The 25,739-nt window shown below is 37.7% G+C and overlaps 1 protein-coding gene across 1 annotated transcript in view; it reads left to right on the top strand.

Annotated features, from left to right (window-relative positions):
- Positions 1–25,739, top strand: part of LOC142344213 (uncharacterized) — a 100,829-nt gene that overhangs the window by 6,385 nt on the left and 68,705 nt on the right. Inside the window, exons 3-6 of the mRNA XM_075395763.1 lie at positions 721–1,015; positions 6,645–6,802; positions 11,975–12,010; positions 19,053–19,105. Of these exons, the coding sequence (XP_075251878.1) occupies positions 721–1,015; positions 6,645–6,802; positions 11,975–12,010; positions 19,053–19,105 (542 nt within the window). The remainder of the gene's footprint in view (positions 1–720; positions 1,016–6,644; positions 6,803–11,974; positions 12,011–19,052; positions 19,106–25,739) is intronic.

The raw sequence follows: 25,739 nt of genomic DNA, 5'->3' as shown, positions 1-25,739 counted from the left end.
TTCCTTCTCTTTCTCGCTCACGTTTTACCTCGCACTCTCTCTCTCTCTCTCTCTCTCCTTAACTCTTTTGTTGACTTCAGCGGCTGTTATGTGGCGTGATAATATCGTCTATTACCCTAGCCTCACGCCTCTTCAATCAAGCGAAAGCTAACCTCACTAAACAGTGGCTAGGTGCTGACAACCGCCCGCCGGTCGTTTGAGAGAAATTCGCCCGACGTTAGTCGGTTATGTTTTCAATTTCCTTCAAATTTAATTTCTTGTAGCGCAATTGGTTAAGCATTGGGTAAGATTGGAGAAGTTCACGAGATCGAACCCAGGTGTTGTCGGAACTTTTTAGTTTGCCTCATTTTTGCATATGAAATGAATTTGGCTGGACTTATGGAAAGAATTTAATTCGATATTTACCCCCTACCTGGAGTTAATAGGTCTTTTCATAAATTCCAGGTCTCTGCTAGGGAATCCATAGAAGCAAATATGGATTTTCTATGATCCATCGATAGAAAGTTAGGTTTTATGAAATTACACTGATACAACGATGGATCTAGAAGTTACTATGAAATAACAATGATTCATCGATGAGATTCACTGGGACTCCGACCCGGTTAGTAATTTGCTATATAACGACAAAATTTGTAATAGGGGCATGAAAACACTGGAGAGGGGGGGGGGGTTACAGAAAGGATTCATATTTGACGGTAGAGCAAAACCTAATGTTTACAGTAACTCATCATCGTGGCTAGAAATGCATTCGACTGTCAACCAATCAGCAAGCGGAGCGGCTGCAGTAACATTTGTCAACCCATTCGCTCGTAACAAATCTCCTCCGCCTACTGCAGTGATAAGAACCGCACTGTTCTCACAACAGTCTCCTTGTTTTGTGACGTCACAGACGGGAGGGGGAAATAATGACGTCACTGTGAAGCAAGTGAGGTGTGAGAGTGTTCAATTGTTTGTCTGTGGAAGTGTTTCTGAATCTGATGAAAGTGTTCCCGAGAGTTTGACTAAATCTTGCAAGGTTGGCTGCAGTCATTACTGCAATATGTTGTTATACTATTTTTTCTAACGTGTTGGATATGAAAGGTACCTCAAACCATATTCAACTGCTATTTCCCGTCTTGCTGTTTTATTAAGTACCTTTTTAAAAAATATATTTTATTTCTGATCAAGTGTTGATTGTATGGCATTAGTTTCTTCAGATTTTCAATCAAATTTCAGTATTCGCGCAAGTTTGGAACCCAATTCGGCTTGTTATTGGTTCCATTATTCCAACTGATCTGTAATTACTTCCTGCATCTTAAAACAATCGCACTCAATAAAAGGTTTCGAACAGGTACAGAACAGAACGCACACATTGTGCGAAAGTTAAACAATGATTTATTTATTATTATTCCTTCAATTTACACGCCAATTAGAGCTTTTCACCTGATCAGATGATAGACTGTATTACTGTATGCGTATTGAAGCAAACGAATTTTTTGCATCGCTAACAAGAAAAAGCGTTAAAAAATTTACATCTACCATTCTCATTTACAACCGCCCTCATGTTCTCAGTCGGCTTTTATACCGCTCCATTTTGCTGGAGCATCTTTTTACGACTCGAAGAGGGAGTCATGGTGATCTATTTTTCTTTAATCTTTGACGCCTATTATCAGAAGATCTATTAGAGTAAGTCAAATGTGGCACGTGAAAACAACTGTGTAGGTCAATTTGCTCAACAAAGGTTAACAGAATTTAGAGAAGTGGTTAACGTGATCAAAAAGAAGTGGTTAACGTGAGTTGAAAAATAATTTGCGCTTAGCCAGCAATATTTTCTGATCATTAGTGGCGTTTTCAAAGCAATTTTTCAATTTTAATTCTAACTCTTTCAACCAAAATCTGTTTACCTAAAATTTCAGAATACGTTCCCGTACCTAGGTCGCAGTGAGTTTCAGCGCTGTACCATTGACTTTCAATTGTAACCAGTACTGTACCAGACAAATAGCAGTGTAAATAAATTTGCCAGTCTGCCCAGAGTCGATTAAGAAAAATCCCAGTCTGTTTTTTTTCTTCGCAGCATCATTTACATTATTGGTTAACACTGCACAGAATGTCTCAGTTCAGACTGTACAGACGAAGAACTAACAGACTGTACATAGCAAATTTTGAAAATTTCGAATGACTGATATCATGCATGAAATTTTCAACGTGTCGATACCCGGAGCTGCGTTCTAGCCTAACTTGTACATACTACACCACAATTAACTGACACATCGACTTCCACCGACTTCCGCCGACCTCCGCCGACTTCCGACATCCGCCGACTTCCACCGACCTCCGCCGACTTCCACCGACTTCCGACCTCCGCCGACTTCCACCGACCTCCGCCGACTTCCACCGACTTCCGACCTCCGCCGACTTCCACCGACCTCCGCCGACTTCCACCGACCTCCGCCGACTCCCGACCTCCGCCGACTTCCACCGACCTCCGCCGACTTCCACCGACCTCCGCCGACTTCCACCGACCTCCGCCGACTTCCGACCTCCGCCGACTTCCACCGACCTCCGCCGACTTCCGACCTCCGCCGACCTCCACCGACCTCCGCCGTTTCTACCTGATTGATGTGAATGCACCCGTGTATTTATGTTAACCTTTTTCCAGTGTTTGAATAGTAGACTCAATGGTCTTCATATGTTGTGTATTTCAGATTTGATTGAGACTTGTGTTTGAACTTTGTGTTTGCTGAACCGACTTTGATTTTGAATTGTTTGGATTGTATCAAGATGGAACAGATTGTTATTAAAGTGGAGTTACACGAGTCGATTATGAAATGCAGGGGGGAAATAATGTTTGTTTCGAGATGCAATTTGGCCCACGAAAGTCATTTTTGCAGGGAACATGCGAAGGAAAGACTTGCCCCCAGAAATGGTTTCTAAAAACAATATGTTCCTGAGGAACCAATTAGGAAGTCAACTTAAAAGTACTAGAATAGTCAGAAGGGAAAATTTCGATGATAACTGTAGATACCACTTCGATAAGTATGGAGAAGGGTATCGCCATATGGCAGCCCTAATCCTCTCAGTGATCCGAGAATTTGATAGTTCCTAAATAGTTTTGTACATTGTTATCAGATTTTGACTCTTTTTGCTTCTATCCGCTTTAATTGATGTCATTTGTTCGGTCTTTGTCTTTCCTAGAAGCTGTCATGTATTCAAGTGTATTTTGTTTGTTTCCAGTATCGGCCGGCTCGCTTTCCTTTGTTTCAGGTCAATTTTACTTTGCTTGCAACCTTTCGTAACTCTGAGGGCCTCTGCTGATGAAGATGGAGATTTACGAGTCACCCTCTTCACTTATTCAGACTTCAGTGAAGCCTCTGCAGCAACTTTTCCCGGCTGCAACTGAAGACTCATTGATGACAAGGTCACGTACGTGCACCGGGGAGAATACAGAGAATGGCGAGGAGAGTTTAAGTTAGAGTGAAAGTGACCTGTGAAAGCGACCTGTGAAAGTGACCTGTGAAAGTGAAACTCAAACTCAATTCATTCACTTCAAAGTGAAACTCTTCAATTCATTCATTCATTCATTCAATTCATTTAATTCACTTTCAATTCAATTTAATTCATATTTTTCACTTTTTTCCACATTTAACTAGATATTTTCCGTTGATGCTTTTTACTAGAGTCAGAGTCATCATAGCGCATGTAAACGCAGTTTTGAGTAACAAACTGTAGTCATGAGTATAGAGTAGAGCGCGTTTTAATTGCCACTTGAGACAACACTTAAGTAAATAATACGGGCGAGCAATTATAATTATGCTGCACAGATGCAAATCCGTCGCCTTCGGTTCATGCCTAGATGAAAGTCAGCCGCTTTTTATTCATGTGCCGCTAAATTTCAGCCGCCTTATAATAATGCCCCGATAAAATTCAGCCGCGCTTTTTTGCTGCTCAGATAAAATTCATATAAACAAAATCATGCCCTAATGAGTCATCTTTTAAAACAGACTATAAATTCCCAAAACTGACATGAACAGAACAAGTGTCAGGCAAAAAATCAGAATGAAAAATTTAATGTTACAGCGCTGGATTAGTCGTAGACCAAGGTACGGGTTCAACAATTCGCATACTACCAACCAGTATAAGATTTTTTGGAGAGTTTTTTTGCCATATCTTGCCTATATCTTCTAGTTCAAGCGTTTGTGCAGTTGATTTCCTTGTATGCTGTTCCATCTGGAGAAAGTCTACAGGTGTTTCGAATTGGCCCTTTGAGAGTATGCATAACAGTTTTACTGAAATAATTGATACAATTCTTATTTCTCAGGTCTTTTGTCGATTTCCAAAATTTTGGTGTTTAGTTTCTCTCTGAACAAAATTTCGTTGGTCAAGAAATGAGCAAAAGGATTTATAAAATCTTTTTAAAACAGTAATTGAAAAATACCGCGTTACCTTCTTTTAAGATATTTGATTGAAAGTTTTTTTTAGTTTTTTTCTTTACTCTTTTTTCTCAAAGTGCGGTTTTTTATATTCTTTTTTGTTTCAATAGTCAATTATTGAAAAAAAAACAGATTTGCTATTTCTAGGGAAAATTGTTCCACAGTGGCAACTTGTAAAGATCCTCTTTTTTGATCAAATTTTTCATCAGTTTTTGTTATCAGGTTCTGCCTGTCTCGTGTTATTTAAATGCGTTTTGTTTCAAGGAATTTTTTTATATAGGATGTTCCTTTTGTTTCTGAAGGGCTTGAGTCTATCCGCGGCTTTCAGTTTCAAATTTTTAAGAATGCTTTTGGAATCCCAACTTATGAAAGACTTCAAAAACTTTTTGCTCGCAAATATCCAAATATTTTTTGTACTGGTAATTTGTTTCCTCCGTTTGCTATTCCAAAATCAGTGGGGGAAACGAAGGTTTTATTTTTATCAATCAGTAGTTGGTTAGGGTGTCAGTTAAGTTTTAATTCGGTTCGATTATTGAGTCGTCGTACTACGTTTGTTTTTTGATCGATAATTTGTTGTACTGAACGTAAAACAAGATGCAAGGGTCAAATGCCGCACGTGATAAATTGCTATTTATGTCAAATGGCTGAGCTGATTGAAAAACAGAGAGATGAGAAGGAGAATGATGTTCTGTTTATTCTGCGTTTTTGAAAGAGATCGAGAAAGTAGGTGGTGCGAGAAAAACGATGCTAAGTGAGTGGCTAGTATGCTTTTTGAAGCAGTTTTGTTGGCTTCTCTTACTGTTTTAGGTAAAGTGGTTGGTATAAAACATATTATAAGGTAATTGTTGGTTTGGGAGCATTTTGGACCATATCAAACCTATATTAGAGTGCTATATGTCATCTTAGCTTTTTTATTTGACAGTTTTTGGTGCTTTTTAGCAGACTTTTTTCTCTTCTCCATGTTTATAGTGTCTGATATAGTTTTTGTGTAAAATCAAATTTCGTATTGGATTTCTTGGCTTCTTTTAGTTATAATCATTTTAGTTTTTATTCAGTTAAAGTAAATAGGCTAAATTTATAGAACTGTTGCCTACTTTTTTCTGTTCCTGAAGATTTACTGTCTAGTTCTTCTGTTTTTCTGGCTTTCAGAATATTTCATAATGTGAAACTGTTGAATTAGTGTTGCTGGTAAGGTCATGGTTACTAAGTCAATGAATTCACATCTCATGTTTTTGTTAAAAAATCAATCAGTTATGCAGTTTTTAGTTTTTTTTCTTCTTTCTCGTGTTTTTCGTGTTTTTCAGTTCGTTTGGATGCTGTGTGAGCACTCAAAGATTTAACAGGAACTGTATATTAAAATACTTTGACGTTTTGTTTTTTAAAGAATATTTTTGAAAAAATTTTTCAGATTTTTTTTCTTTTTGCTCGGTTTTTCTCTCTCATCGAGATGCATCACTTTTTATGTTTCCACTATAAAAAGCAGTTTTATTGAAGAAAACTGCATATAACACCGTCAATCCTCCTCCAGCTGCCAGCCCCCTCCCCCGTCCGGCCCCTCCCAAACCTATCCCCGTCTCCATCGCTTGACTCCACCCCTCACCAATCAACGCTTGACCACCCCCCCCCCCCCTCAACACCCTCCACCAATGCTGCCATCCCTGAGCCCCAGTCACTCGCCCGTCGTTTGAGATCAATACGCCCGACGCTAGTCGGTTAGGTTTCTCATTCTTTTAATTTTTCTTTGTTTGGCCGCACTTTGCGCGCCGAGTGCGACCCATTATAGATTGATCAGAGGGAATACTGTCCAATACTCCCTATTTCCGGCAAGCTGTCTTGTTATGATTTAGTTTAAAACTAAGGCGTCGATAAAGGAACTATATGCTTTTGATTATTGTAATCATTGAAAAATCTTTCCAAGAAAGCTTCTCCGTTTAATGGAACGGTTTTATTGTAAAAATTAGATTGCTCTACTGATCTCTTTTCAATCCGTTGAAGGATTCTTTCAAAAAACTTAAATAATATTCATAATTGAGTGTTTTTCTGATTCCAAAACTTTCTGGGAATCGAACCAATTTGCAAGCATTTGTTGAAAACGAAATTAGTTAATGATAAATTGTTGCTAAAAACACAGTTATCGATAAACATTTCTACACGGAAACAATGTTTTTTTGCTGAAGTTGGAAACTTTTTGATCGTGTTATAAATAAAGAGCTTCAGTTCTTGTGACCATTTTAGGACAACACAGATACCTGTTGGAATGATGACATCGATGCCTCCTCGGCAGATGTACCAGGGTGTCTCGCTAAACCCAATCCAGGTTCACTCCGCTCGACTGGTGGAGGAGGTGGATATGGTGGACATCGGATTATCAATGGAGTTAATGCCGACATTAGGCATCTGATTTAAATTAAGGACTTCGAGCAATTAGGTTCCAGTCTCTGCTGTAGAGAAAAAACTCTTCAGCTCTGCAAAAAAAAAACAATTGATTGTGACGTGGAAGTAGATCGCACTTCGAGAAACCTATTGAAAGTGAATCCTATAAAACATAAATTTGAGTTAATCAGCCGTTTTAAGATTAAAGAGTTGGTCTTTTTCCAGATTGTTTTTGACAATCTTATACCCCGGATGCTTAATTGAATTGTAGCACTGATATATGGTATTAGATGATCTCTTAGTAACCAACGAGGTCCAGTTGAATTAGTTGACATATTCTCAAAAATTACACCGATATATAGTGTAATATAGTATGGTATCATATATGGTCACCGAATGATAAATGGCTCCTGAATGAAATTCACAGAAATTATATTAGTTCCGCGGTCTTTCTTAATGCAATCTTTTGCCTGACCAATTTTTTGTCTGACGTTTTTGACTTTCCGCCGTTAAAATGAGATGAACAGGTGAAACCTGGATGGGATTATTTTTTCTCTCAGAGACTCACGGCTTACTGGTCTCTAAGTATCTATATATGCGATTCACCCAAGCAGTTTACGAGACATACACTAATGACGTAAAGGGCCGTTCTTAGAATTTCACTTCTCTCCCTTTATCACCATCCCCCCACTACCCACCCACAACCCCAACTCCACCAACCACACTCTCCATCACACAACCCTTAAATCCCGCCACCCGTAACTCACACCCTCATGCTCACTCCACCACCGAACTCAAGCAAGCTAAAACTAGCCGCCCTACTGCTCTAAAGTTGTTTGAGAGCAAATCGCCCACTGTTAGCCGGCAATGTTTACTAAGTTAGTCCGAAGAACCGAAAAAAAACGACACAAGAAATATTGTGTATGTTCGGTCTGTTCGCTCTAATCAGGGGGTCATCAAAGTGGTAGCTGAAAAATGTTTCCCAATTGTACGTGATCCGACATGAATTCGAAACATCTCAAAAAACCTCATGGCATCTTATCAGAAAAAAGTATAACCATCTAATTAATTGCACTCAACCGAAGTTGAAAGCATAGACCTGCAGATCTGCAATTTTTCTCGAAATGCAATTTTTTTACCACCAATTTTTTTGTTGGAATAGTTTTGTTTCGTTCAAGCATTTGATTTTTGCATCCTTAAATAAGGGATAAACAGGACTGGATCTTCTTTCAGCCTCAGATTTTACTACCCAGTGCAACTATTCCCGGAAAACTTGCCATGATCACACTTTATTTCCCATTAAATTCAAACACTTATTGATGCTATACTTTTCGGAAAATTTCTGGGATTTGTATGGTTTGGTAAGCATTGCAATAATCTCATTTAAAAAAAAAAAACAAGATAAACTTATTTAAACTTCACAAAGGTTTGAAACTACTTTTATAATGATAATGTGATGCACTCGTAGTCTTCACAAACTTTTCCTACTCCTAAAGCAGTCATATTCATCAGAAAGATAATCATTTTAGTACTTAGGTATATCTTGTTCTACTACATTTGAAAAAACCGAATTCTTACACATGACGCTACTGTATAGTCTCAGTGGGATTCCAAATACGCTGTAGAATAAATAGCTCAACTAAACAGTAATGGTGGGATTTATGGGAAGTTAAGTGACTGCATGTTTCCGGGTGCCTTTAATGGGAATGATGTGTTCGCAAGTTTCTCACTTTTCCCGCCAGATTTACTGAAATCCAAAGACTCTGGACCCCCCCCCCCAACGGACCTCCCCCTTCCCTTTCCTCACCCCCAGCTGCTCCCCGCTCAATCGCATACCCCTCAGTAAAAAAAAAGCTAGCATCCCTAATACATGGCTGACTACTGACGAAGCCAACCGCTCGCGCCAGACATCTGTAGTTTGTGTTTTTTTCAAGTATTCAATGGCTACAACATATTTGTTCTAGAAATATTTGTCTGTAGCTCAGACCTGTACAGTATCTGCAGCGAGGATCAGCAATGATTCAGAAAGGTCATAGGCCTGATTTTGGTCATAGGACAGATCAGGTCAATTACAAAGCTGCTATGAGAACACTCCAGAGTCGATCTCTCAGAATTCTGTTGACAGAGAAAATGAAGAATTGGGGGTCTCTGTCCAGAAAAATTGCATGACTTGGGTCTCTCTGCCAAGAGAATGGCCAAGTCATGGCTCACTATTTGAAAAGTAGACCCAACTCTTGGCAGACATGACGCAGGATTTGGGATTGTTTTGGGGGAAAGGATCTCCATGACTCGATTCTTCTGGAGAAAGACAGAGAGTTAAAATGGTGCCTTCTTCTAGTTTCAGGGAAACTTTTATTATAAGCTGGATTACACTAATGTAAGAATAGAACACCAAGAACAATAATTATGATTACGAATGCTGCCAAAAGAACTTCATGACTCTGGGTAAGGCATGGTCACTTTTTTAAGGCCTAAGTGATTTTAACAAAAACAAACCACTGTTGAAGAAAAATGAAGAGCTATAGCTACAAGAAATCATTACAGAACCAAACTTTAAAAATAAACATAAAACAACATCCACAAGAAAATACACAAGAAAATACAAAAAAGCACACTCATGCACACACAATAAGAAGCAAATATTGAAGCAAAAAAAATAATCTAAGGCGACAATTCTCAAATTGACGAAAAAAATCAATTTTAAAGCCAAAACTTTTTTCGAAGCAAGTTGGAGCGAAAGTTTTTTTTGGTATACATATAACCTAAACACATAAGGGGACTTTGACTTGACATGGTATCTCTTCACCAGCTCTGTAGGTGGTACAGACAGTTTAAAACGATGCAATAGATTATTTGATCCACTTATCCCCTGCAGACGTTTTTTTTTTTCAAGTTTCAGCTTTCAGCTAATGTCGTTTTGAGACATAACACACAAGAATTGGTCTTATTTGAAATTTTAAAAAATGTTTTGACATCTCTTACAAGAATATTTGATAAATCCATGAACGCAAAGAGCGGGAAGCGATTCTAAGACTTGGCAGAGAAACCTAAGACTTGGACTTTCTCTGCCCAGAGAAGCCCCAACTCTTGGGACTCAAGTCCGGGAATTGCAATTCAATTGATTTTTTTTGACAGAGAACTTGTAATCGAGTGCAAAAATTGTGAAATGTTGTCCTCATTAAATGAAAAACATCCTTTTTTGATGATATCATGCTTAACTCTGCTCAGAGAAACCCAAAACTTGGATTCTGCTCTGGTCAGAGAAACCTAAGTGTTTGCTCCTCTACCTAAGTCTTGGCATTTCTATGCCAAGACTTGGCCTCTGTCGAATGTCTGAATCAGTTCTGATAGGCTCTGGGGTTTGATACTGGGAAGGATGAGAATTATGTATTAAAAGTTCTGGTGTAGAAACACTATTCAGATCAATGTTTTGGCATGTGTTGTGTTGTGAATAAGACAAAAATTTGTTTGTTTCGGCGGGCTCAAGTCCGCTTACAAAGATCTCTTTATCAAAATGATCATTTGTAGCAATTTCTAATATGATTTTATGAGAGCCTGCTTATTTGGTCCTCAAATCCTCCCTTAATAAATTTTATAAGGCGACCAAAATCTGGAGTGGGTTTTGGAATAATATCATTTGGCCTACGCGATGGTTATAAGTTATATGCCAATCAGATTTTGTACTCAAATCAGATGTCTTTTGTCAAACAGAGAGCATCCGTGGGCAGTGTCTTTAACTATTGAAGAGTATGAACTGAGTGGCCAGTCTTTTTTAAACGATACACGTTTTAAAAAAAAGAAAAAAAGGTTTATTTCGGAAAATTACGCACAACCTTGTCTTGCATTTCTATAGATTTTTTTGAGTGATATTGTATTTCCGAATATTATATTTTCGGCTTATTATCAATATATACATTTCAATCAAGAACTAATGATGATAACAGCTGAAAGGTGAAATTCGACCACCAAATTCGTTTTAAGTTCATAACAGAATCCTTAGTAAAGTCGATACCCATATATTGTTGTAAAGCGTTGTGATACGTATGTATACTTATATCGAAACCTTTATGTCTACTTAATTATTTTATCCTCTATTTTTAATATTTATATCATGCGCTTATAACTTGAGTTATGACTTTTTATTATTCAAATATAAAAATATTCCCGCTAGTCTACTATATTATTTCATATGTTGTTCACAGTATTTTATTATAAGTAATCAGAATTTCATTTAGTCAATCTGAATTCAAGTTGCTTCTGTAAACGCTCTTAATTTACTTAAGACAAATCAGTTGTGGATTCGCATCGCGATTCCAATAAACCAATTCTGTAAAACACACTTATTCAAGGATTCGCTCTGCGATTCCTACTACACTTTGAGATAGTGTATTTGCGACACACATCCAAGTCTATTTGCAAAGCTTAAATATAACATGGCGCAGTCAGCAATAAAGGACAGTGGCAAATCTCCACTCGGAATTCAACCCTTCTGGGAAAAGGCAACCCTAGAACCCCCACTTCGCTGGGAATATTGGAGGACGCAATTAAAACTTGCAAATCTTGCTCGGGAAGGAATTGAAGTGGACCTCCTCCTAGCTGACCCTCCAATAAATGTTATCTTGCCCCCCGAACCAGCTTATGAAGACACAGTTGACAACCCGACAGCACAATCAGAACGAGATCGACGTACCCGCAACGAACAGGCGAAAACAGCGTGGAAAAATTAGTGTCAACGCATTGAAGCGGTCGGCATCCTATGCAGAGACAAACCGTGGAAACTATGTGATCGGAAAGCCTCTTCTTGATGTACCTGAGTTTGGGAATGGAAGGGCGGCGCGTCTTCAATTCGAAAAATTCGACTATCAATCTCGAAGCAATCTCAACCAAAAACCTTTGGGATGTTTTGAATACAACCTTCATTCGGATTCATAATATAACTTTTGATCGGTATCTTTTTCTTACACGAAAACAACAAAAGGGAGAACCAATTGAGAAATTCTATGGACATCTCAAAGAACTTTCGGAAAATTGTGATCTGCTTATTTGGTTCTCAAATCCTCCCTTAATAAATTTTATAAGGCGACCAAAATCTGGAGTGGTGTTTTGGAATAATATCATTTGGCCTACGCGATGGTTATAAGTTATATGCCAATCAGATTTTGTACTCAAATCAGATGTCTTTTGTCAAACAGAGAGCATCCGTGGGCAGTGTCTTTAACTATTGAAGAGTATGAACTGAGTGGCCAGTCTTTTTTAAACGATACACGTTTTAAAAAAAAAAGAAAAAAGGTTTATTTCGGAAAATTACGCACAACCTTGTCTTGCATTTCTATAGATTTTTTTGAGGTATATTGTATTTCCGAATATTATATTTTCGGCTTATTATCAATATATACATTTCAATCAAGAACTAATGATGATAACAGCTGAAAGGTGAAATTCGACCACCAAATTCGTTTTAAGTTCATAACAGAATCCTTAGTAAAGTCGATACCCATATATTGTTGTAAAGCGTTGTGATACGTATGTATACTTATATCGAAACCTTTATGTGTACTTAATTATTTTATCCTCTATTTTTAATATTTATATCATGCGCTTATAACTTGAGTTATGACTTTTTATTATTCAAATATAAAAATATTCCCGCTAGTCTACTATATTATTTCATATGTTGTTCACAGTATTTTATTATAAGTAATCAGAATTTCATTTAGTCAATCTGAATTCAAGTTGCTTCTGTAAACGCTCTTAATTTACTTAAGACAAATCATTTGTGGATTCGCATCGCGATTCCAATAAACCAATTCTGTAAAACACACTTATTCAAGGATTCGCTCTGCGATTCCTACTACACTTTGAGATAGTGTATTTGAGACACACATCCAAGTCTATTTGCAAAGCTTAAATATAACATGGCGCAGTCAGCTATAAAGGACAGTGGCAAATCTCCACTCGGAATTCAACCCTTCTGGGAAAAGGCAACCCTAGAACCCCCACTTCGCTGGGAATATTGGAGGACGCAATTAAAACTTGCAAATCTTGCTCGGGAAGGAATTGAAGTGGACCTCCTCCTAGCTGACCCTCCAATAAATGTTATCTTGCCCCCCGAACCAGCTTATGAAGACACAGTTGACAACCCGACAGCACAATCAGAACGAGATCGACGTACCCGCAACGAACAGGCGAAAACAGCGTGGAAAAATCAGTGTCAACGCATTGAAGCGGTCGGCATCCTATTCAGAGACAAACCGTGGAAACTACGTGATCGGAAAGCCTCTTCATTGATGTACCTGAGTTTGGGAATGGAAGGGCGGCGCGTCTTCAATTCGAAAAATTCGACTATCAATCTCGAAGCAATCTCAACCAAAAACCTTTGGGATGTTTTGAATACAACCTTCATTCGGATTCATCATATAACTTTTTATCGGTATCTTTTTCTTACACGAAAACAACAAAAGGGAGAACCAATTGAGAAATTCTATGGACATCTCAAAGAACTTTCGGAAAATTGTGATCTAGGAGAAAAAGGAGATACCATCATCAGAGACGTTTTTATTGCAAACATGCAGAACGAAGATATCCAAAAAGAGCTTCTAAAAGAAAAGGTAGACCCTGATAGAGCATTAGCAATAGCAATCAATATTGAAATGGGTACCCTCAATCAACTCAAAATGAATGCCAACAAAGCTGAATTACATTCAACCGTCAACCAAGTACAACGGATGTGCATCGCGAAAGCTACTCCCTTTTCAACTATGAATACAACCGCACGGAAAAAGCCCACAACTTGTCACTTTTGTGGATCAAGTTGGAATCCTGAACACCGTAATAAATGTCCCGCTCGGGGAAAGAGATGCAATAATTGTGGTATTGAAAACCATTTCGCTAAGGTTTGTCGTAAAACTAAAGATCCCAATTCGCACCCAAGACCTAAGCCACCAGTCAATAATGTCGAAAAAGATGACCAAGTTGAGGATGTCAATCAAATTTCGGCAGATTTTGATCCTGATTTGGAGTCAAACTACTTATCAGACGAAGATAATTGTGTAGCTGTAGTATCATCAACGGATCTCACAACTTCGATGACAGCAATCAACCTTCCTGTAATATTCGGTAATACATCAACAAATGTTTTGGTGGATTCGGGCAGAGTATGCACAATAATAAACGAATCATTGGCAAATTCAATCATTTCCCACGACTCAAAATCGAAGTGGATACGCGGAGCGAATCCCAAACAATTGAAAACATTTTCGAACGAGCCAGCAAATGGACTCTCAATTCAACAATCAAATAATCAAATGATAATCAATCAGGTAGAACAAGAATACTGTCCAATTAAAAAACAGATTGCAATCGATTTCCCTGATCTAATCTCCAGAATCGGTAAGTCCAAAGTACATATAGTTCGTTCAAAATTTCACAAAAACCATACCTCATCACACCAAAAAGTTCGCCGTGTCCCTATAAATCTGTTAGACAAAGTATCTGACGAGCGAAAGAAACTTACAGAACAAGGACATTTTGAAAAATTACAAGAATGTTCTGATAAAAACTTTATTTCTCCGATTGTAATTACAGTCAAGAAGGACAAATCTGTAAAATTAGCTCTTGATTCGAAAATTCTGAACAAAGCGATACACAAGAACAAGTATCAAATGCCAAATATAGATAGTCTTATTGATTCAATTTCACAACATATTAATGACTCTAATCATGGGGAAATTGTTTATTTTTCAACAATTGACTTAAAATACGCATATAGCCAATTAAACTTGCATCCGGATACCGCACGACATTGTAATTTCAATATCGTTTGTGGAGACGCAACCGGAACGTACCGTTTTAAGACGGGATTTTATGGACTTACGGATATGCCGGCAGAGTTTCAAAAGGCGATGGATTAAACACTGGTTGGGTTGTCTCATACATATTGTTTTTTGGACGATATAATTGTGGTTAGCAAAGGTACCCAGGAATCGCACCTCAAATACGTCTACAATTGCCTGCAGAAACTCGAGGCTGATAACCTCAGAATTAATTTAAGCAAATGTCATTTTGCAAAACACCAGATAAATTGGCTTGGTTTTAAATTCTTGCAAAGTGGTGTCAAACCCATAGAATCTAAAACAGCAGCAATTGCTGAAATCAAAGCTCCTAAGACATTGAAACAATTGCGTTCATTCCTAGGTAGTGTTCATCATTTAAGCAAATTTATTCCTAATCTTGCTAAAATATGTCATCCTCTTCGGCCTTTGTTAAAGAAAAATGAAAAATTTCTTTGGACCGAATATCATCAAACACATTTTGAACACATTAAAACTGTTATTGCAAATGCACAAAATACCCATTTTAATCCAACACTGGAAACACGCATCAAATGCGATGCCTCTCGCCAAGGTTTAGGCGCTGCACTCGAACAACTAGATTGTGAAGAGTGGAAAACAGTTGCTTTTGCATACCGCTTTCTTAATAGCAACGACGAACGCTATAGTATAAACGAACTAGAATTGCTTGGGGTGGTTTGGGCTATCGAATATTTTAAATATTATTTATTTGGAAAGACTTTTACGGTTTTGACAGATCACAGAGCACCTCTTTCAGTTCTCAAGTCTCACCGTTCCAATAAATCTTATAATAGCAGATTAACACGTTGGATTGATCGTTTATTGCCATTTGATTTCATCATAGATCATATTCCTGGCACCCGAATGGGTTTAGTTGATTATATTTCGCGCCAACTGAACCAGAAAGCAAAAAGCGTCACTCAATATGATGAGGAATTTATGGTAGCAACAATTTCCCGCATTCGCGACGCAATTACATCTTTATTTAGTCATTCAAATAAAATTCCATTGCATAAGCGGCCCATAAACAGCAAAAACAAGTTACAAGTCAACCAGACGCGCGTCCACTCTTGCAAACCTGCTAAAATTAACCCGCATAACTCAAATGCCTCAAATAATTCATTCACTACTCGAGCACAAGTGCGCAATTATAATTCAGCATTCATTTCTCAATTTAATTACCACGCAAATCACTTGCTTCAAAATAATACTGCACCGCATCGCAAATCCAGCCTAAACAATTCAATTGTAATTTAACCGCAAATCTAGAAAATAAAATAAATCACATAACAATTTCAGCTAATGGATCATTGCAAACCAACCCTACAACTCCCCCGCCTACTCATAGAGTAACATTTCGCACTCAATCAACCCCAATAACAACTCCTAGTGCAAACCCCAACAATAACACCCAGGCCTCATCATCACCGGAAACTCAGGACATTGAACTGTCCAGGGAGGAAGTTTTTGAGAGCAACCTAAATAAGCTCTTTACAAAGTCGTTTCTAGCAGTCTTGACTAGCAAGGACGCAGTACTAAAGGAGATAAGAGATTGTGTTCTACAAGATGATGAAGCCCGATGCAAAGAAGTCAGCCCATACATTCACTCCTTTTGGAAAGACTTTCATGTGCGGTCCGGATGCTTGTGTGTCGACAAACGCGTCACCATACCAAATTCAATAAAGGAGGCAGTAGTGGAATCACTACACATGACCCACCCCGGTAGTTGGGGGATGATTTCTCTGTCCCAATATGCATGGTGGCCATATATGCATAGAGAAATTTTGGCCAAAGCATCGGATTGCGTTCCATGCACTGATATTGGTAAGAATTTAAAGACTATTATACCAAAATCTAAATGGCATCCACAAAAGGCTTGCCAAGAACCAAATGAAGAAATTCAAATTGACTTTGGGGGTCCGATAACGAATGAAAAAGATAAAGACATTTATTTTTTGGCATGTATTGACCGTTATTCAAAGTATCCGACAGTTAGAATTTTTGAAAAAGCTAATGGGACAAATGTAGTAAAATTTCTCCGTAATTACGCATATACACATGGAATTCCACGAACAATCCGTTTAGACCTAGCCACTTGTCTCGTAGGTAAACAAGTTACAAATTACTGTAATGAAAACAATATTGACATTCTCGACGCACCGGTCGGAGACCATAGAGCTATTGGATTAGTGCAGCGAATGATACAGACAATAAAACGACGGTTATCCTGCATGAAAGCTGAAAATAAAGATACATTCGCAACATCTAAAGCAATTAAACAAATTATTTCTGACTTACGTATAACAAAACAGAAAACAACAAAGATAACACCATTTGAAGCCCATTTTGGTCGTCCGGCAAATACTCCTTTAAGGAATATTAGCACTTCTCCTTCTAGTTTAAAATTAACTTATGAAAAAGTTATTAACCACTATTTAGATGCCGATACAGTTCCTGTAGATGACTACCTTGATGACGTAGGATAGACCAACTCCGAAAGAAGCGATCTTGACATTGAGAAATCCATGAACAAGGCACAACAGGACGCAGGACTTCGCTATCGCGATTCGGACAATAAGGAATCGCGGTTCATTATTCATCCAAAAATCACGAACCCCATTCCCAGAACCAAAAAATCCTTAAAGGTAAAGCTAGCGCGGAAACTACCTAACAAAAAGAAGGCCAAAAGACAGCTTGCAAGAAAGGTCTACTAATCTCTGGGCATACGCACAAAGACGTCCTGCACCCTATGAACAAACAACGGAGACAAAGATCGCCAAGCATAGTAATGATGTCAATAATGAAATCAAGATTCGTCATCGCCATCGTGATGCTACTTCCGTTCTCTCATCTGTGAACTCAAATGTCTCTCGAGCCCTCACAGTCCGTAAACTTACTAAAACCACAGCACAAACGAAGTCGCCACACGGTTGCGTCAAATGAAAATAACAATACAACAGATCCGGAACAACTGCTCATATCGATAGTACCCGCCCCATCAACGTCCTCAGCACAAAATCCAGTAACGTCCTCCGCCTCACAAGAACAACAAGCAGCTCGAAAACGCAAACGGCCCCAATTCTACGGATTTGCAGATGCGGACAGATCTCCAACCAGTTCGTTGGCATCATCCAGCTCCAATAAATTGAAAAACCGAAAATCGAAAAAAGAAAAGAAGGGCTCAACAAACGAAAATACAGTAGTCACAATGATTCAAAATGCGGAACAATCAAGAATTCCCTCCCCACCACGACCTGATATCCAAATTGGTCAAGCTTCTGCGCCAGATTCAAGAGTTCGATATTATGAATATGAACACGAACGGGAACTTTCGGTGTGGGATGCAGAAAATGAAATTTGAACAAAACTGTTAAAACTACGTAAACTCATGTAAACTACATTTATTTATTTCGTTCATGTTTCCGTGTTACGAATCCAGTCTTTAATGGATACATTAACGTTAATTTCTTCAATTGCTGTCCAATGTATTAATTTTAATTCATTCATGTATTCGCTCCGCGAATCCCCGTCTTGTTGTGTGTGTTTGTTATTTATTCATTCCAATGTATTCATTTTGCATGCTCCAAACTTTAAAGCGTATTCGCCCTCCGAATCCCAATTTCAATTATACTTTCGTATTGTATGAGCTGTCTATTATTGTCAAGTGATAATGTTATTAAAGGAATTACATACTACACAAATGTGCAGTTAATTTTTTCTTAAGCACACATGCTTCGCATATACTTAATGATCAATCTTTTCATTTCTTCAAAATAACATTTGTGGCATCTTTGCAGTTTACTTTATGTTGTGTTAAATTTTCTTTCATTTCCATAGTTTCTGTTTGACCCTAAAAATTGTAAATACATTAAAATTTTTCTGTCATGGGGGAAATGTGATACGTATGTATACTTATATCGAAACCTTTATGTGTACTTAATTATTTTATCCTCTATTTTTAATATTTATATCATGCGCTTATAACTTGAGTTATGACTTTTTATTATTCACATATAAAAATATTCCCGCTAGTCTACTATACTATTTCATATGTTGTTCACAGTATTTTATTATAAGTAATCAGAATTTCATTTAGTCCGTCTGAATTCAAGTTGCTTCTGTAAACGCTCTTAATTTACTTAAGACAAATTAGCTGTGGATTCGCATCGCGATTCCAATAAACCAATTCTGTAAAACACACTTATTCAAGGATTCGCTCTGCGATTCCTACTACACTTTGAGATAGTGTATTTGCGACACACATCCGAGTCTATTTGCAAAGCTTAAATATAACAAGCGTGAAGATTTTTGGCACTGCAACCCCATTGCCTAGAAAAAAGAAACAAAAAAGCAAACAAGTTTTTTTGCTTGCTTTTGATTCGATCTGTTTTTTAATAAGACTTTAAGACTTGCCATTCAGCCCTGAAGGTGAAATGTTTGTCTGTGGAGCAAGCATCATTGGCAAAAATCTCAGTAAGTTTTGTTTTGCTAGCATTTATAATCATCGACTATGGCTCAGAGTTACAAGTCTCAGCCGAACTTGCACAAGGTTGACCAGTGTAAGAAGTTGCATGATCATAATTTTGAATGAGTACTGACAATAGCTGCAGTCAACCTCTCAACGGATATTATTAAGGTAATTAATTACTCTCAAAAGAAGTTTTTAGCGATTATATTAGTCTTGTTGGTCTTTTTTTTCAACTCGAAGAGGAGTATTGAGATTCTGCAGGTTTTTACGACTCGACGAGGAGTATTAAGATTCTGCAGGTTCTACGACTCTAAGAGGATTGTTGAGATTCTACAGATTTTCAATAGCCGTCGTCAGCCTCTCAACGGCTATTATTTAGGCACTCTCGTTTTTACATTTCAAAGAATTTCAATTGCATTGGGACGCTGTCTTTTTATTACAATTCAAAGAAATTGAATTGTATTGAGGCGCTGTCTTTTTTAAGATCTATTCACACATTTTCATGATTTTTGAAGACAAATTGGTGTAGTGATTTTGGTCACGCGGAAACAGGAAGTGGAGCGAAAAAGCGAGCGGTTTTGCGGCGTGAAATTTATTTGCTCTGATTTTAAAGTAGAGTGAGAAAACGGAGCGGTGTTTGAACAAAAATTCGTTTCTCGCTAGTGGTTTTTTTTCACAGGCGGCAATTTCAATTTGGTTTTTACTGTTCTTTTTTCATTTTTTTTGGATTGGATTTTTTTTTCTAAATGGTTTTCCACATCCATTCCTTGTTCTTTCTTGGCCTATTTTTTTGTTTGAATCAAATTTACATTTCTCGCTTTCGATTTTTTTTTCACATGCGGCATTTTGACATTGCTTTTCTGATTTTTTTTTCGATCTAATTTTTTACAAATGATTTTCCCAATACACTCATAGTCCGTTCTATGTCTAGTTTTTTGTTCAGTCAATGACATTTTTTGAATTGTACGTCAGGACTTGTCCTTATATGTTTTTACAATTCAAAGAATTTGAATTGTATTGGGGCGCTGTCTTTTTTTTAAGATCTGTTCACACATTTTGATGATTTTTGAAGTCAAATTGGAGTAGTGATTTTGGTCACGCCGAAACAGGAAGTGGAGCGAAAAAGCGAGCGGTTTTGCGGCGTGAAATTTATTTGCTCTGATTTTAAAGTAGAGTGAGAAAACAGTGTTTGAACGGCAATTTCACTTTGATTTTTACTGTTTTTTCGATTTATCGGATCGGATTTTTTTCTAAATGGTTTTCCCCAATCCATTCATAGTCCGTTCATGGTCTAGTTTTCTGTTTAGTCAATGAAAATTCTTTGAATTGTACGTCAGTACTTGTCCTGCTATGTTTCTTTTATTTTTTTTAAGATCATTTCACCCATTTTCAAGATTTTTGTAGTCAAATTGGAGTAGTGATTTTGGTCACGCCGAAACAGGAAAAGGAGCAAAAAAGCGAGTGATTTTTCGTTGTCAATTTTTTTACTACGATTTTTGCGTAGAGTGAGAAAATGGTGTTTGAACAAAAATTCTCCTAGTGATTTTTTGTTCTTTTGGAGCAATTTCACTTTGATTTTTTTACTGTTTTTTTCGATAAGACTTTTTTCTAAATTGTTTTCCTAATCCGATTGTAGTTCCCTTTAGGCCCAGTTTATTGTGCTCAAATTTCCTTTTATCGCGAGTCCATTTTTTGTTCACATGCTGTATTTTAACTTTGATTTTTTGTTTTTTTTTATGTTTTTTGATCTGATTTTTTGAAAAGATCTGATTTAGTCCATTCTATGTGTAGTCTTTTGTTCAGTCAATGAAAATTCTTTGAATTTTACGTAAGGATTAGTCCTGCTATGTTCTTTAGTTCGTCTTACCTTTTGATCACGCTTTTCTTTTTACATATGTCACCATTTTTACCTTTGACTTCTGACTTCCCTCACTCACTGTTTCAACAGAATGGATTTTGAATATTTTCACGTACAGAAGTACACAAGTTGGTGAATAAAGGCAAAGTCAAAAAATCAAATCAAAAAAGACGGGATAAACCAATAAATCTCGGTCATTATGTCATTCAAAATTAGTTGATCAAAATTCATTAGAGTGCTCTGCTAGCTGACGTTGGTATTAAGCTCATTAGTTTTCAGTTTAGAAGCCGAGTTAAGTATAGTTTTAGAAACCAACTGAAAACGCACACCAAATAAGAACATTTTTGACAGTGAAAAAAAAAAGAGAAAGAAATTCGGTCAATTTATTTCTTCTTTTTCTCTTTTTCTGTTTCAATCACAATGAGCATCAAGCGGGTGAACGACGGCTATTTTCATTTTCTGGCGATTTTTCGGCTTTGTTTTTAGCTGAATTCAAGACTTGAAACTTGACTTTCCTTTTTGAACGTTGACTTCCGTTTTGAAAACAACGGACTTTCAATATAGCTGAGCTTCTAATGTATAGTAATTGAAGTCTGAATGTAATATTGAACGTGAAACGGTCTAAACTAACCCACTCCCCCAACTACAACCAAACTATGCCCACCCTACACCCCCCCCCCCCCCCCCCCCAACTAACGCCTCCTACTGCCTAGCCACATTTCTCTCTAAAAACTCTTTTATTATTGTTTTTTTTATCATATGTTTGAAATAGATAGGGTTAGATAAGAGTTTCATTGCACGACTCTTCGAGTCGTTTCCAGTATGCTAACAACTATGCCTTTTACCTGAAGTCATTGAAAATTTTGAAATTGAAATTTGACTTTTGTTTGATTTTTGTTTTCAAACATTGACTTCTGTTTTCGAAGGTTGATTTCCGTTTTCGAACAATGGACATTAAAATTAGCTGAGTTTGTATTGTATATAAGTTGACAATGATAGCAATATTAAATATTAAAAGGTCAGTTTGAGAAAATTTGATCCCGCATCAGCCGCTCCAAACTATCTAAACTATCCACTTCCCCTCCCCTACCCCAACTATCCCCCCACACCTTGCCACCCCACACACAAAACCCCCAACTAACCAGCCCCCCCCCCAACCCAATTAAACCCCCCCCCCCCACATACCTACCCAGAATTCTCCGCAAAAGTGATTTTTTCACATTGTTTTTTGTTTGCTGTTTCTTTTCATATATCTCAAAAAGGAGGGCTATTTTAGAGTCTTTAGTGCACGAATCCTTAAGTCGTTTCCGGTGTTTTACCGGTGATTTTTATGGCTGAAGTCAAGACTTCAATTTTGACTTTAGTTTTTAAAAATTGACGTGTTTTAGAACGTCTATCTCTGTTTTCAAACATTGGGCTTTAAAAGTAGATTAGTTTGTAAATTATTTTAGTTAAGAGCAGATCGTAATATTCAAAATCGAAAGGTCCACTCGAGAACTTTTGTTCCTATTTAAGTCCCTCCAACATATCTAATCTCCCCGCGACTACGACCAGGCCTTGCCCATCAACCAACTACCAGACCCCCCCCCCCACCTCGCCTATCTACTCACATTTCTACACCAAAACTGACTTTCTTCACGCTGTTTTTACGACTCAAAGAGGAGTATTGGTATTCTACAAGTTTTCTCTAGCTGAAGTCATGTCTTGAAATTTGACTTTTGTTTTCGAACATTTACTTCTGTTTTCAAATAATGGAGTTTATAAGTAACTTTGCTTGTAACGTATAATAATTAAGAACTGATGGTAGCATTCAAGGTTAAAAGGTCATTTCGAGAATTTTTGATCCATTTTAAGACCTGCCAACCTCTCTAGACCACCCCCTCCCCCAAACTAGCCCACAACACAATTTAACCTCCCACACACACACACACACACACACACACACACACACACACACCAACCCCACTGCACACGTACCCCCTCCACACACCTAACCCCCCACGCCTACTAATCGCTCATCCTCAACTAGTCCCCCCCCCCCTCCTCAACTGGCTACCCACATTTTTCACATAAATTTCTTCACTTTTTATATTGCTTTTTTTTTCTTTTTGCTTATTTTTGCATGGTTAGATATGAGTCTTATTGCACGACCCTTCGAGTCGTTTCCGGTGTTCTACGGGTTTTTTTTTAATATTTTTTGCTCTACCGATTTTTTGTCTCACTCTCCTCAAAAACGGGATAAACAGGTAGCGCCCAACGGAACTTAATTTCTCCTAGAGCCTTTCAGCTCACTAATTTCCAGGTACGCAATTCACAGAAACTGTTTTGGAGACTTATAGTTATGTTGTGAAGGGCAGTTACTATAGTTTGACCCCCCCCCCCCCCACAGCAACCCCCCACTCATTCCTCACACTTCAACACCGTTCAAACCAAAAGGGCTCCGTGCAGCCAAAGACCCCCGCTGCATTCCCCTTGCTACAACTAACCACCCCTCACCCCCAAATACCCCCCATACCTTCCTACCCAGAATTCTCGGCAATATTGATTTTTTCAAACTGTATATTGCCTTTTTTGTTTCTTTTTTTCATTTTTCTCAAAAAGGAGAATTATTTTAGATTTTTTATTGCACGAACCTTTGAATCGTTTCCGGTATTCTACCGGATGTTTTGAAGCTGAAGTCATGACTTCACTTTTACTTATGAAAATTGACTTCTGTTTTAGAACGTTGACATCTGTTTTCGAACAATGGGCTTTAATAGTAGGCTGGTTTGTAATGTATTTTAATTAAGAACTGATGGTAATATTCGTATTTAAAAGGTCAACTCCAGAACTTTTGTTCCTTTTTAATTCCCTCCAACATATCTAAACTCCCCACAACTACGACCAAGCCTTGCCCACCAACCCAACTACCCCCCCCCCCCAACTCACCTAACTACCCACATTTCTACTCCAAAACTGACTTGCTTCACACTGTTTTTACTACTCAAATAGGAGTATTGGTATTCTACAAGTTTCCTCAAAAGTCACTTCGAGAATTTTTGATCCATTATATGACGACCCAACCTCTCTTGACTACCCCTCCCCCAAAGTATCCCTCAACACAATTTACCCCCTCCCCATACACACGCGCACACACACATAAACATGCACACACACCTACACTACCGCACACCTACCCCCGACACACATACCTAACCCCCACGCCTACTCATTCCTCATACTCAATTAGCCCACATTTTTCACATAAACTTCTTAAATCTTTATGTTGCTTTTTTTAAGCTTATTTTTGAAATAAGCAGTGATAGATATGAGTCATATTGTACGAACCTTCGAGTCGTTTCCGGTGTTCTACGGGTTATATTTTTTAAAAAATATTTTTTGCTCTACCAATTTTTCTTCTGACTCTCCTCAAAAACGGGATAAACAGGTAGCGCCCAACGGAACTTAATTTCTCCTAGAGCATTTCAACTCGCTAGTTTCCAAGTACACAATTTACAGAAACTGTTTTGGAGACTTATACTAATTTTGTGAAGGGCAGTTACTATAGGGTGACCCCCCCCCCTCATTCCCCACACTTCAACAACGTTCAGACCAAAAGGGCTCCGTGCAGCCGGCTGCCTTCCCCAAGGCGCTCACCTCATGCCCTCCAATTCAGCTAAAGCTAGCGTCACCATACCGTGGCTATCTACTGACAAAGCTAACAAGTCGCCTATCGTTTGAGAGCAATTCACTCAACAAAAAAAATAATTTTTGTTGTTTCCGAGAGAGTGAGAAATTAAGAAGTTAGCAAATTGCTCTAAAACATCATCTTTTTTGTTCACGTCTAGCCCTGTCAAATAATTCATTCATCTGAACAAATGCCAATTGCTTTATAAATTTCAATGCGTTAACAAGATACTAATGCTCTTTTGGAGCTCTTTTGAAATTTTTATGGTAATTAAATCTAATTTTTCGTGCCTTCTTGTGTTTTGTTGCTTTGCTTTTGCCACGCAGGATGTGTTCAGTACAAAAACATTTAATTTCGTTGTTTTATAGTCATTTTTTTCAGGAGAAACATTACCGAAAAGCTAGAAAAAAATCGTTTTTGTCACTTTTCTCATTTTTTTTAAATAGGAACGTTTTTAGTCTATCACAGATTGCCTAAATTTTTGAGAGCAACTCAATATTTTTTATTGCTTGAGAAAAAACAAAGCTTTCGTTGATATCTGCATTTTTCAAATTCTTCAATCCAAAATAATTTTTTTTTCAATTTTATATTCTGCACAAATTGTGATAGGTTTGGCTTGAGCTAGCTATTTAAAAGACCATTTCTCTGCGAAGTTCACTCTTCTGGTCGTGTTATATTTAGCTAAGTCAGCGAGCAAAACAATGATACTCTTGAAAGTGTATAACCTTTGACAAATTTGTTTTGTGGCTCAAATTCGAAGAGCGGAGAAATGTTTGACTGATTATTTTGTTGCTGTCGTCTTTAAACCGAACGAGGCGTAAAGCTACACAGACATTTTTTTCTAAGAGAGCAATTTTTTCGTTCAGATGCGGCTTTATTATGCCGTTTTCTTAAATCTGTCTTTTTAAAAATATTTCTGAAAATTTTTTTCAACTATAAATTTCAAGCTTAAAACTCAAGTTGATTAGTTATTCTTTTCTGCATATAAAAGTAGCTTTACACTAACTTGCAGATTTCTCATTTTTGCAGATTTTTGTCAAATTCTATTGTTTTGTTGCAATTGTGGGCATTCCAATTAAAATCTAATGATCGTGAGCAATTTAGAAACACGGTC

The sequence above is a fragment of the Convolutriloba macropyga genome, chromosome 8 (genome assembly GCF_964194025.1).
Source record: "Convolutriloba macropyga chromosome 8, txConMacr16.3, whole genome shotgun sequence".
In the NCBI taxonomy this organism is placed as follows: domain Eukaryota; kingdom Metazoa; phylum Xenacoelomorpha; order Acoela; family Convolutidae; genus Convolutriloba; species Convolutriloba macropyga.
This window is presented reverse-complemented; position numbering and strand designations above follow the sequence as displayed.